This window comes from Euprymna scolopes, chromosome 7 (genome assembly GCF_053919585.1).
Source record: "Euprymna scolopes isolate OS-2025 chromosome 7, ASM5391958v1, whole genome shotgun sequence".
Lineage (NCBI taxonomy): Eukaryota > Metazoa > Mollusca > Cephalopoda > Sepiida > Sepiolidae > Euprymna > Euprymna scolopes.
The window spans coordinates 40,309,389-40,324,465 of record NC_136488.1 but is presented as its reverse complement, the minus strand read 5'-3'; the positions used below and the strand labels follow the sequence as shown (position 1 = coordinate 40,324,465).

At 32.8% G+C, this 15,077-nt stretch overlaps 1 protein-coding gene across 3 annotated transcripts in view; it reads left to right on the top strand.

The window, feature by feature from the left end:
- The window catches only part of LOC145279690 (putative glutathione-specific gamma-glutamylcyclotransferase 2), a 105,190-nt gene extending 90,314 nt beyond the window's left edge, over window positions 1-14,876 (top strand). For all 3 annotated transcript variants that reach the window (XM_080130967.1, XM_080130968.1, XM_080130969.1), the window contains exon 4: window positions 14,405-14,876. In XM_080130967.1, coding sequence (XP_079987093.1) covers window positions 14,405-14,773 — 369 coding nt within the window. In that variant the 3' untranslated portion in view covers window positions 14,774-14,876. The remainder of the gene's footprint in view (window positions 1-14,404) is intronic.
- Window positions 14,877-15,077: the final 201 nt, after the last annotated feature.

Genomic DNA, 15,077 nt, shown 5'->3' with positions numbered 1-15,077 from the left:
ATAGGGTTCAGGTCGGGACTCTGGCTAGGCCATTCCAAAACATTAATTTGATTATCCTCAAACCATTTCTTGACTATTTTGGCAGTATGTTTTTTATCATTATCCTGTTGAAGGACCCAGTTTGGTCCTAAATGGAGCTTCTCCGCATCCTGTCTAATGTTTTTCTGGAGTATTTACAAATATTGCTCCTTCTTCATGGTTCCATCTATCTTGACCAAACTACCTGGACCACTAGCCGAAAAGGAGCCCCAAAACATTAGGCTACCACCACCATGTTTCACCGTGGGTATGGTGTTCTTTGGGTTGTAAGCTTCTCCTTTCTTCCTTCAAACGTAAGAAGCATCCATATGGCCAAACAATTCAATTTTTGTTTCGTCAGTCCACAAAATACTTGAGAAAACGGACTCTGGAGAATTCACATGGGTCCTAGCAAACTTTAGACGTGCTGCAATGTGTTTTCCGGTGTGCAATGGAGTCCTTCTTGGTCTTCTTCCTTTCAGACCATTTTCATGCAGAGTCCTTTGCAATGTTTGCCTTGATATTTTTATGCCAGAAGACTCCAGATTTTCTAAAATGTCCTTATAATGGTGGTTGGATTTGCATTAACACTTCTTACAATATTCCTGGTGGCTCTAGCAGACAGTTTCCTTTTCCTTCCTCTACCAATCAAGTTGTTTGTTGTGTGGTGGCTCTGGAATTTTTTGATGATGCTCTGTACTGTTGCTGTAGGGACCTCAAATTTCTTGGAAATTGACTTGTAACCTAAACCATCCTTATGTGAATTCACAATTTTAGTCCTAAGATCATTACTAAGCTCTTTTTTCTTCCCCATTCTAATGATTTTTATTCTTTTATTGGTTTTCAGTTGATATCGTTTTAATTTCTGAAAAATGCAAAAAACGAAATGAAATTAATCAAAGGTTGTATAAAAGCATTCAAAATAAGAATCAAACAGAAAACAAACAGTCAGAAACTCGATTAATACTGAAAAAATAAGGGGGTATGATTATTTTTGAACATTGCAGATTTTATAAATAGCTGTATATTTCTTTTATTACAAGTATCCCGAGATTTTAAAATGACGAAAATGATCAGAAGAGGTTTATTAAGAATATGTATCAATATGGACGTAAACAATAAATTCTTACAAAAGTTACACCTAATAAACTCAATTTTCAAGGGGGGTATGAATAATATCGGGCACAAGTGTATATATATATATATATATATATATATATGAAGTGTTGAGATGATTAATCAAATATCGGTAAAATTGGAATTTTGGAAGGCATCAGAATTGGTGTTAGAATCGGAAAAATTTATGCCTATTTTTCAATGCCAAAACCGATTCTTTTGTCTATTTTATTTGATTTTGTTCAAAGCAATATCTTCCACTGCTGGTAGTAATGATAAAAAAATAAATATTTATTGATTTTAAACTAATAGTAAAACTAACATCTACAGATCATCTCCCACAAGTGTATTTTTACGCTTGAGAAAATATCTGCACATTTTACATATGTTTTTTTTTACAGTAATCAGGAATAAATAACAACTCTATTGTTAAATATTTAAAGATTTATAAAGAATCGGAGTCTGTAATTGTATTGGAATCATCTGTTCACCAAGATATATATTTATACTGTTTAACCTGCCTAACCTTTTACTTTTTGTTTTTGTTACTCGTATTCATTCCAAACAAGGCATATTGCTATTTGAACGTAAAGAGCTACTATTTGGTTCCATGTCTACAGAGACACAAGCTTAGCAGCGAAATGCCTGTTCACATTACATTTAAAATTTTGCATGTTAGTATAGCCAGGGAAGCAGGGATCTAGAGAATTCTAAATCTAGTAATTCGTGAGAAGAATCTAATAGAGTAGAAGCTTTTCAAGCATCTAGGAATCTCTGCAGTGAAAAGGTGGGATTTTGCTGCTTGTCAGGTTAGTCAGAGAATATTTACACAGGGGGCACTAGTGCTCTAAGTTCATCAGAGTACATTCCATTAAAGCAGTTGTAAACAGGCACAGGGAAGCAAAATCACGACGATGGTACAGGGGTTGAAGTTTGGTTGATAATGCGGGACTTATTAAATTGGAGATTCTTTTTTCGACACCCTCTAAGAGGGAGACAGGTGGTGAAAGAACCAGTCCCAAACTTTATAATATACAATGTAGCAATATTGGCCCAACGCATCAGACATCTACAAAAACAAATCTTTCATGTTTTTAAGTACAAATTACTTATAACCAATTAGAATAATATGAAAATGGTATAATTATTTACATATAAATCACAGATAAGTGTTGCTACTTGGCCTTCTGACAAATTATTTTAGTGTCTCCACACTCTGGATAAATATGAATTAATTTTGCTGTGTTATTCAACCAGCAAAACAAGAATGTAAAAACATATGTTTGTCGTCTGCCTACCTTCTAGGTAAGACATTCAAACCAGGATGGAAAGCATTTGAGTTAATTTTAAACGTGTTGAATGGTCCATCTAACTTGGATAACAAATTATAACAAAAGTCAAAAAACAAATGCATCATGTCTCTCAATGGAACTTTACTGAACAGTGTATAGACTTTTACAATGATTAGCATGGGTACCCGATGTTACTCGGGAGTATTGACAATAAAATAAAAGAGTTAAAGAGTCCATGTAACATATTTCTTTTAAAACTTCTTTCTCTCTGTTTCTCCATTCCAACTCTAACTCCCTTCTCTATTCCTTCCCTTTCTATTACCATTTTTCTCTTTCTCTCTCTCTCTCTTCATAAAAATAAAAATAATCGTATATGAGGGGCATTCCAAAAGTAATGCCTCCTATTTTTTATTCCGCCCGAATGGATCAGAAGGGATTGAAAATTGCATTGTTTATGATGAATGAACTTATGAACTCGTTACCTGAAAGTTTCACATCTCTGTTGCAGATATTAATGGTGTGATACTCTAAAAAAGCAACCCCTTGTCATGGATGTGTGTCAGAAGCAGAGAATTTCTGGCAAAAGTGTATTGAAAATGGTGGTGACTATGTTGAAAAATAAATTCTGGAGCATGAAACGTCCCCCTTTTCATGGTACCACTCTCGCCTTCATAGCTATTCAATCTTTTTAGTTAAAAAATAGAAGGCTTTACTTTTGGAACGATCCTTATATATATATTTTTACACAGTGGACACCACTTATCAAGGCCCAGAAGCCGCTCAGGGATAAGGGTTATTGCAAGTACATTATGTTAGTGTGGAGATTTGATGAAGTGTTTACTTAAGGGGGCGGTTCATTAGGAATTTGTTAACGTTGGACTTGAACACATCCAAGATGTAGTCAGGTGGGAAGCAGGCAGATGGAACAGAGTTTCACAGGCGCGCAGTTCTAAGAAAGAAGCTTTGTTCATGGAATCCGCGTTTTGATTTAGGCACAGATAAAGAGTGGGGGAAATTTTTCACAGTGGATTCAGCTAGACGGGTGTTTTTCGTGAAAGATTGGCGAGGGGGGACCAGAAATTGGAGCTCAGACGAGCACCTGCCATGGAAATAACGATAAAACAAGGATAGGCTCGCAACGTCTCTTCTGTGGGAGAGAGGTTGCAGGGTAGAGAAAAGGGCATCCCTCACTGAGCCACGAAGTCTATTTTGTACTCTGTCAAGGCAGGATAGGCTGTTTTTAACAGCTCTTGCCCAGATATGGAAGCAGTACTCCATCCTTGGACGTACTTGGCTTTTATATAGATAGAGAATTGCATCAGTAGTGAGATATCTTCTGGAGCGGTAGAAGGATCCCACCATCTTTCCAGCGACCTTGGCAACAGACTTAATGTACTTGATGTACGTATATATATATATATATATATATAGTCCCCCAAATATTCCGTGTTTCATTCTCGTGAGAATTCGTCAGGTTTATATATATATATATATGATTATACTATAACTTTAGAACCATTGGAAGAATTATTATGAATTCCACAAATAACATGCATCATCATTATCTACTATGCTTATCCTGCGCAGCAAGATCCACTAATTGGATTTCTTCATCCTCAACATATGCTCAAAGGCTATCTGTCTAATGACATCTTGATTATGAGTTTTCGTTTTGGCTGACGTCTCTGTCTTTTTTCAGAGGTCTCCATGTTGAATCTTGTTTTCATATGATCGTGTAAACGAATTTCCTTTATTATGTCCAAGATTGGTGAAACATAACAATGGTGACACATATTAACATTTTGGACATGTTCAAAGTTCATAATCGATAATATTCTATCTTTATATCGGCTTTCTTTACCAATGATCAGCAATCACAGCCGTAAAATACTGCAGTTCAGAAAAACAGTGGCAATAAACTATTTCAGCCATGATTTCGCCAATGAGACAGCAATCACAGCTGATTGTAAAAGATATTTGAAACCACTCATTTAGAAGATTCTGTCTACTTTGATGGTCTCTCATCTTTATCAGTTGTATGTTTTTATGTATATATCTGTATAAAACTGTGTCTGTGCCCTATAGAAAGAAAAGTTACAGAATCCACATAAAATTTAAAAGTGTATTCTTATTCAGTACAACTATTTGAAAATATATTTTTGATGTAATGAAATGTATGACCTTGTTCCATTTCAGAAATAAAAAAGTCGTCAGAAATTATAAAAAAAAAGAGTGGCTCCCACTGAATACATTTGGTTACTTACGTTTGCCTTCTTAGCCGGCATATCTTCACTTGCATTCAATTGTATTATGTTGCTGTCATACCTAATTTTCTGTTTTCAAAGAAAGATCAGAAACAAAAACAAACACTTATATTTCTACTATTTCTTTTTTCTACTTTTTCTTTTCTTTTTTGGGAGTGGGCCCATGTTCACAACTATTTAGTTGGAAAATTTACTTATTAAAACCCTCTTTAAAAACATTTAAATTTTCTATTAAAAAAAAATTAAAATGATAATTTTTCTTCTGTTAATAAATTTTTTTCACCTTGAAGCGTTTTCAAAACAGTTTATTTTCTAAAGTTTTTAATTTTATTAATGGTTATAGAATAAAAGACAAACGAAATGGAGTTTCATTCTATATTCAAAAGCAACTTTGTTATCTTCGTTAGTTGCGTGTACAAGAGAAAAACGGGTTAGTAGAAGAGTTCAGTGTTCGTGCACGCATGTATTTATAGTAGTCATGAAAAGATGTTCTGGGGGACGTAGATTAGATATCCAACAATTAGATATAAGTCAGGTCTATTGAAAGAGAGAAAAAAATGTTTAATGTGTTTATGTATGTACGAGCATACGTTTGATAGTAGAGACAGGGCAAAGAGTTAGTGTCTCGTGGTAAGAAAGAGTTCATGTGTGAAGAGCATGTGGAAGCAAGCTTTCACGATAGCCATGTTGGGTTGTTGTACTCATGTTCGGCCTGGTGCCAAAACCCCAGGCTAATGTCTTCTGCCAGCTGAATCCAGGGAGAAAGAGTTTCAGATTTTGCCTTTTTTTGTATTCGATCACGTGATTGAGAGCTGGCTTGTGATTGGACAAGCCAGGAAAAAAAAATGGATTTTAAATCTCGAGCCGCGAGAATCAGCTCCTGCCTGTGATTGTAGCTGCTACATGGTGCTTCATAGAGCTTTTGCCAATTTGGATATCCATGCGCCCAAAACAGCTCAAAGTAAAGAGTTCCAACAATTCTGTGTGCAACTAACATCAGCACATATCCTTGATACGAGAACAAGAAGACAGATATTTTAATTAGGGAAAAATAAACCACAAAAAATCTTTCATTCTATGATGATGGATATTTTATGATCCAAAATTAATAAGATACATTTGAATTATAAAAAGAGAAAAAAATATTAAAGAAAAAAAAATCAAATGATTTGTTTTTTCTTTTAATAAAATTTTTACACCTTCAAGTGGTTTCAAAACAGTTTGTCTGTTTATCGTCTAAAGTTTTTTAAAAATAATTCAGTAATGAAATGAAAAGGTATTTGGACTTAATTTGGTAAACTCATCAGTTTAATAAAAGATATGACGACGCTGAAATTTCTTTTTAGGGGCAGCGTACCTCTCATCCTATAAATCAGCTGCAAGAGGATTAGATTAGTAATTTCTAGTTAATATTTTTGCGTTTTAAAAATGTTGAGATCATGCATAATCGTCTTTCCTAATTCTTTTCTTTTCTTTTCTGTAGAATGAACATACTTTGCGTTTCATCTGTTAAGCAATTAATATTAAAATATCTATCAAAATTCTGTTTGCTGGTCTTTTGTGCTGTGATCAGGTAGTTTGGAGATAACAGTTCAGTATAAAATTTAATTCAATGTTCCAGTGACTAGAAAAGTATATTTCTTTTATAACAAAAATTATTTGTTCTTATTAATACAAATGATTATATAATGTGTTTTTTATCATTAATAAAATACAAAAGTGTCTCTTACCAAATGTTACCGATGTTTATGAGTATTAACAACAGTAAGTAAATGTTAGCGAGTGAAAACTACTTCTGTGTTATTAAATTATTACTAAGAAAAATTAAAATATCGATCACGATTAAATATTAAAATCACTTTGAAAGACGATTTTTCCTTTTAAAGAACACAGACCAATATTTACTATAAGTAATATGCAGAACAGATTTGAGTAAATACCTTGTATTAAAAAAGCTATAAACCTCAAATAAACAGTTATTAGATTGGCTTTATTTTATACTAGCCTCGGTGCCCGGCGTTGTCCGGGTGCTTGAAGGTGTGTGTTGAACAAAAATAAATAAATAAATAAGTGGTAGTAGGCAGGCAGGCTCAAACCCGTGACGCGAAGGCGGAAAAGAAAGTGAAAGAAAATCTGACGTCTTTCCGCTACTCCATGACGCGACCGGAAGTTTGGAACGTTAAAATTAATCAAAGTCAATCCAACCAATATAAGATAACTTGCAAAGATGGCTCGCAAAAAATCGACCCCTCCTTGTAGAAAACTGCCAAGTTGAGGGTAAAGGAATTAATGTTTTGGGTCAATTTTTCGATATTTGTCGTCCGAGACGTTGAGCTTCAAAATGATACCGATCTCGTGAAAATCCATCGCCTTTGTCAAATGTTCTTCCAAGAGATACATACATACATACATACATTTAGTAGACAGGTGAGATTTATATTATAGCTGTAAGACGAAAAATTAGCAATAACTACAAAATGCAGTTTTTAATGTTGTGAATGTAATCATTTTTAACTTTGCTAAACAAAGAATAAATCCAATAAATTTATCTAAAAATGAATTTTCTTCTTCTCTTAAATCGAAAAGGAAATAATGTCTGAAATTTTCTAACGTTTTCACGTTTCTTTGTTTTTCTTTAGTTTTTCTTTTTAATTGTTACTTTGGCTTAAACTGTTGCCAGTGCGACCAAAGAAATAACAGTTATTTACTGCAATGAAAGTGAATAGTCATTCAAACACTGTGTACTGATTTGCCCTCTCTTTATTTCTCTCACACTAACATGTCCTAACTATTTAACATAAGCTTCATAAGTAAACAAAAAAAAATTGTTTGTTTTTTTTTTCTTTTCTATTTTTAAGCTACAAAGAAGATTTATCAATATCTTATTATAATGGAGATTAGTTATTCGTCTCCAACAAGTCATATTCACAAAGACTTTTTCTTCTGATATGTTGAGAATGATCGCCATAATCTATATATTAATACCGTAGTACATGTAGTGTACGTATGTGTGTCACAGTTTCTAAATTATAAATTATTCGATCGGGAGATTCTATTTATTAAAAAGTAGGATAGGTGAAAACATACTACGAACAATAAAGTAGTATATAGACATGATAATTGAATGCTCGTTGTATGTTATCATCTTCTAACCCCCCCTTTAATAAATAGGATCTCCCGTTCACTAACGATGCAATGTAACAAACAAACAAAAAATTAAAATAAAATAAGAAAAAAAATGTCGTTTTTGTACATGAAACTGAAATATACCTTCTTGCTCTTCTAACTAGCATCCAAAGGTAGTATCTGTTCTGCCTAAAGATGGTATAATAATATCATGGGGTTCTTTTCGTGCCAGGCGTCTATACAACGGAAGTATGTCACAAACTCTTATAAGGATATTGGAGATAAACCGTAATAACCAGATATATTCTGACACTACAGTTAATCGGATTACTTTTACAGTTTTAACAAAAATATTGAAAGGTCTCCAGTCACGCTGAACGTTCACAGAATGTCCAGCAACAATATATTACATATGAAAGATACCGCTGTGGAATTTCAACAGGTCCCACTAGTTTAATATTAATGCTGCTGTTACTATATATGTACATACTAAGATAGATCTCATTTAAAACGGTTGGTTATTTTTGTTTTATGACATATCAACCCTTTTCAGGTTATTTAATGACAAATCCAGTGATTTCGAAGAAAAGTTTTTTTAATAGAATACATTTGTTTTTTTAAGTCGGTTTCTATTTAACCCATAGTTGGGACCCTAACAGATACTACCACTGTGGGTCAGAGTGGACCTGGGAGCAATGGCAATTAAAGGTAGGCTCCACACTTCCCAAAGCCAACAAGCTGTGGCCTCACCATGGGATATAGTTTAAGATCATATCCATGACCGCATTCAAAATAGACTCCGTTATATATATATATATATATATATATATTTGTTTTTACATAAGCAGTAAAGCATTACTGCTTATGTAAAAACAAATAAAAATATACCTTGCTCTACTTGGGTATTGAGCACTCTTGTATTACCTTACCTCTGAACAGTAACAACCTCAAATTATCTCTACAATTATATAAATGCAACTTTGTGTGTGTGTGTTCGTTTTTTATAGACTCCGAAACGGCTGAACAGATTTTCTTTAAAATTTACAGAACTTTAGTATACAAGTCTGGGAGTGATCTTAGTTAAGTTTTGTCTCAGAATATCCTCAATAATTACTGATAATCATAACCGTTATTTTATCTATCATCGTTAAAGTCATTTTTTTTCATGTCGTCGCTTAGCAACAATGATAGAACAACGGGCCGTGAAAATTCTACTGTGGATAAGTTGATAGCGTGTTTTTTTTTTGTTTTTTTTTTGCATGACGTGGTCTGTAGGTTCAAACTCCGCATGTAAATTTCTTAATTTTTTTTTCACTAACTGTAAAGAATTTTATAAGACTTGAAAATTTACATTTTTTTTTTTGTTTGTTTTTTTGCATGACGCGGTCTGTAGGTTCAAACCCTACATGTAAATTTCTTGATGTTTTTTTTTTTTGTTAACTGGAAAGAAGTTTATATAAAATAATTTTATAAAAGAAACAGTAGGTTCTCAAGCGTGCAACGTAGAATAACATTTTGAACTAAGTTACTGCATGGAGGCATGTGAAGCTTTCTCCTAGGCGATTTCACGAATTTCAATGACATCAAAAATATAGGAATGTGAAATATTTGTTGATCATCATTCAATCCCTGGCAACGTCGGATCTCCCTGCTAGTATATATATAAAAGTGAGAATGTGTGTCTGTGTGTGTGAGGACACTACTCAACTAATATACTCAACGAATTTTTGATTTACAGACTTAAAATTTGGTATATAGGATATTCAGACATGTGGAAAACATTTTAATCAGTTTACATCTGGAAAAAAAAGGGCTGCTAAGGGGTCAAAATTGAAAAATTGGTACTTGGGGGGGGTCATCGGATTTTTATCTGTTTGTCAACTGTTTCAGGAGGTTTGAAAAGACTTTTTTAAGATCATGGGAAGCTGGTTTAATGGATATCATCCTTCAATCACTGTCTTTAGGTTTTGGTTTCGATCTGAGCTCGAGTATTTTTTTTTTTTTAGAAGTGAATTGTTCAGAAAAGACATAATACTTGCAGGCACATGTCTCATATTTTTTTCCGTTTTTTTATTTTTGCTTCATTTTTTTTAATGAATTTAGAATCTGTTTATAATAAATAAGAAATATACATTAATAAAAATATAGTAACATATGCATATTTTACGACCGGGCAACGCCGGGTGACCTGCTAGTATGTATGTATGTATGTATGTATGTATGTTCCAGGTTGAAAATATTCAAAAGATTAGAATGATTGAATTCCAACAAGGGTCGTTGATTTCCTTTATACAAATATAGTCATATCTTACTATGATGTGCAAACCGTTTCAATCAGTATTGATCATATCAGGAAAGAAAAACTTTTGAAAATTAAAAAAAGTTGAAAAACTTTTTTTAATTTTAGAGGAGAAAATATTTTGCCACACTTAACATGTAACATGGTTTAAAGATCTTATGATAACAAGTTGAAAGCTTAACTTTAACGAGTGTCCTCGAGGAGGGAAGATAACAAAAATTTGTTAGTGGGGATGATGTATAGAGATCAAAGAGAGTGAGATAGAAAAGTTCTAGAAGTTAGAGAGAGGAGGCTTCCTTCTTCTCTATTTAATTGGCTACACGAACCCTCTTTTATTTTTTGTTCAATTCATGAGGCATCCATTTATCAAGTATTTTTTATCTTTCCAATCTCCCTTAAGTAATTGAAAATCGTTGTATACATTATGTCTAATTCAGAAGCAAGTTTTTGAACAGTTGTGAGTGGATTGGTTTTGACTAATGCTCTTAATTAATCGTTATTCAACATCCGATAGCCTACCACTGCCTTCCTTATCTTCAGGACTTTTGCCGCCACAAAATTTCTTAAACCACCATTGTGCTGTATGTTCAGTAGTAGTTGGTCAAACGCTTCATTCATATCACGAGCTGTTTCAGCAGCTTTTTGGCCTAGCTTCAATGGAAATAAGAGAATTGTGCAAATTTGCTTTTTGTCCATCTTGTGAAAAGAAGGCATAATTGTTTTAAAGTGATTGTAATTTAAACGATTAAATAGAGCGAAGAAGGCTCTTTAAAATCATATATAAAGTAAAGGTATTATAACGAAAACTTATTTGAAAATACATCATTTGATATCAAAATTAAAAATTCCGCAAAACCTTTCTTGTCAACATATATATATATATATATATAATATAAAGCTGAATGTGTGTGTGTGTTTAGTCACGAATAGGTTCCTATATGGTTGACTATTTTAAAAAACTGATTACATATAATGATAGAAGATGTATTGAGACACATGAGTGGGTATGTTTGATCTGGCAGAACGGTGGTTCATTAAAATTGTGGGGTCTGCATTCGCGACTGCTCCACAATGTATGGAAATCAAAAAATTTAAAAATTAAAAAGAAAACGTTTACAAGTGTTTTTGATATAGATGTATATAAGAATACTTGGATAAGTATGTTTTAACTTAAATAGGGATGGTGTAATAAAATTGTGGGATCTGCGTTCGCGCCTGGCCTCAATAGAATGGAAATAGGCACAAACTTTAATAAAGACTTTTCATATCTATCTGCGTAAGTATACTTTGATAATTATGTTTCAGTTTGAAGAAATATGGTATAATAAAATTATAGGGTGTTCGTTTGCGCCTGACCTCGATAGAATGGAAATATGTCACAAAGTTTAACAAGGTTTTTTAATATAGATCCACAGAATATTGTGATAAGTGTTTCAGTGTGAACAGGTATGGTATAATGAATTATGGGGTTTATCTATTTTATTTTTACTTTCATCATATTTTGCTTTGGTTTTGATAGCCCCAAATTCGAAGCTATCTCTTTACAATCCTTCCTTTTCATAACCTATCATACTTTCATAAATCAGAGTCCATTTTCTGTACGTTGGTTTTTTACCCAGTCAACGACCGGTACTTTTGCTAGTATATATATATATATATATATATATATATATATATATATATATATATATATATGTATGTATATACATGTATACATATACAGTAGCGCCAAAAAGAAAGTCCGCATTTGTCATTTTTTTTTTTTTTCAAAAACCGCAAATTGAAGCTAAATTGAATGTAACTGTTTAAACAATCTATATCTCATTTGATTCACCTTTTATTCCTCTTTTCATTGTTCATATTTGACTTTTAATTGAAGTATCCTAATGTTCACGTCAATTAAAAAAAATAACTTCAAATCGCAAAGACAAAAAGAAACTCTGCAGCAACAAATGAGCTTAAAACCAGCTTAAAATATCCACCTTTTAGGCAACAAAGCATCTCTAATCGTAATTGTTGTTGTTCCAGGTTATACAACGTAACATTTAGTCCATATGCCTCGACTTTCTCCTAGTGATCGTCAGGAGCTCATTAATCTCCACCTTTCTGATTTATCCAATCGAGAAATTGGCTGCAGATTGAAATGTGATGAGAAAACGGTACGAATGACTGCAAAAGCACCAAAACACCAGCAGTGTTCATGATGCCCCTAAATCTAGGAGTTACTTCTTACAGGGAAGACAATGCTACCATTATTTCATTTATCTCATCTCTAGGAGGTTAGACACAAGGTTAAGTGAGTTTGATAAAAGTGTTTCTGTGGAATGAACTAGATTCGAACTTGGTACACCCATTAACCACTTAGTCAACATCATTCTCACAAAATATTTATAGCTCTCATGGTGACTGACCTTATCATACATGCTATTATTATATATGTTTTATGTATATAATATATTATCTATATCATTATATATGTATTATAATATATAATATATTATATATGTGTGTATATACTAGAAGGCCACCTGGTGTTGCCTTGTCGGAAAATACACTTAACATGTACTAGGTAAAATTCAGTTCTAAGTGAAATCTTTTTAAGGTTGAAGGTTCAATCTTTTGTGAGGGCAATACTAAAATTACAATTGCAAATTATTTGAGACTTTTACTCAGGCATAACAGATGAAACAAAAGTATGTTAACTCCGTTAATTAAATAAAGGGTTCAGTTCAAAATTCCATGCAAATTTACAGAGTTCAACAGAAAGATTCCAGAGTTCAAGAAGGAGGTTACATCAACCGTTGTGAAAATAACACTGAAGATGTGAACAGTAGTTTGAATAATCCGAATAATATATATTGCTATAGTTTTTAAAATGGAAATTGCTCCAGACAAGTCATGAAGTCACTTTAACTTAAAAAAAATACTTCAAGCCCAAAAATTAACCAACAATAAATACCAAATCGATAGATTCTAACTTTGAAAACAGCCAATTCTTCCCCCTTTGTCAGAAACATCACTTATGGAATCTGAAAATTGAAGGACAAAATAATGGAATCAAGTTATTTAATTCGAATTAGCCTAATTTTTTTGTAGTTTTCTCCACTGTTATAGTTAAGAATATCATTTTATAACATAACCTCTTAGATATGCATTTATAACAAGCCGAGTTCGATAAGTTTACTTTGAAAACGATGGTTCAATGAAGCATGACAGATAAACAAAGCCTGTTATAAAAATATTTAATTTTCTACTGCCCTGTATAATTCTAAAGTGTGGAAACTGATTGTAAGATTTCTTGTTTCTGAATTTATTAAATTAGTATTTAGCTTAAAGATGATATTTTCTTTTTAAATTGTCACTAATTTCAAGCTTGATAGATAGTAAGAAGAAGGCCTTACCCTAAACTCCTCTGGCAATTACCCCCAAAACTTAGGGTTAGTAGCAAAGTACTCCTTTTTATTTATTTATCTTTTTATATCTTTTTAGAATGAAATTAGTGACCATCCCCAAAAATCATCAACCTCTCTCTTTGATTGAGTCGTGTTCGGCTAAGTCAAAGTACTGATAACAAATTCAGAAATAATAAATCTTACAATCGGTTCCAGGTTTTAAAATTATATAGATTGATAAAAAGTTAAATTTTAATGCATTTGGTAAAGGTTAGTTGTTATATAATTGGTTTTTCAATTCAATACTTTACTGCATGATTGCTAATATTTCTATAATTTGTGTTTCTAGCCACTTTTCTTATAACATATTAAGGTTCATTAATAATGTTTACATGTAAATAAAATATACAAATGCATTCCCTGTTTAACCTTCTTCGCAAAAAGTGATTGGGAAGAAAGGGATTAGTTTTAATAAGGAATTAAGGCAGAATATGTTATTACACATAAAATTTAATACTATACTGTCCACCTTTCTATAAAATATTAAAGTTCATTAATAACTTTTAGAAATATTCTGTAAATAAAATATACAAATGTTTTCCTTGTTTAATCTTTATTGGCAAAAGTGGTTGGGAAGAAAGGAATTAGTTGTAATTAGAAATTTAGGCAGAATATGTTATTACTAAGGTTATGACAACAGCATATTCTTTTCATTGTTTTGACTCTCGAGTACATATCTGACACAGTTAATCAACCGAGAACCACATCACTGTACATAAAAGCATATAAGATATCAACGGATACACACTCGAGAGTCAAAACAATGAAAAGAATATGCTGTTGTCCTAGCCCTAGTTATTACGCATAAAATTTTAAATATATTTCTTTTATTTTCAGGCTCGCGTCTGGGGTGTGGCCTATGAGATTTCACCTGAGAATGCAGAAATGGTACGTAACCATCTTGATTACCGAGAGAAAGGTGGCTACAAATGTGTGACTGTCCAGTTCAATCCCATCAACACAGCATGCACGGCCCCTTTTGAATTAGCCCTCTACATTGGTACAGAGGACAATCCTTTTTTCCTTGGTCCTGCTTCATTGGATGAGATGGCCAAGCAGATCGCAGAGGCTGAAGGGCCAAGCGGGCGCAATCGTGATTATCTATTCAACCTGGCAGAATCGATGCGGACACTCGTACCAGGCGCCGATGATGTGCACCTATTTCAATTAGAAGCCAAAGTCAGACACCTCTCGGCTCTCACTTAAAGGAGGGCCAAAATTGTAATCTCTGAATGTTCACTCTAGAAAACAAAAACCGAAACAAATTTATATATTTTATTCAAATGTATAATAAAAACAAAAACGTAAATGTTGCATTTTTGTGGTTTTTTTTAAAAGATGTATTTACAACCATTTCTGTGCAAACAAAAAGAGTGCCCAGAACTTGGAGTTTATGGGTGAACGTTGAGAAAAATATATATATATATATATATACACACACACACACACACAAATTTAGGTAAATTTGGTAATGGTAAATTTTTTTCTTTTCACTTTAGGACAAATTTTG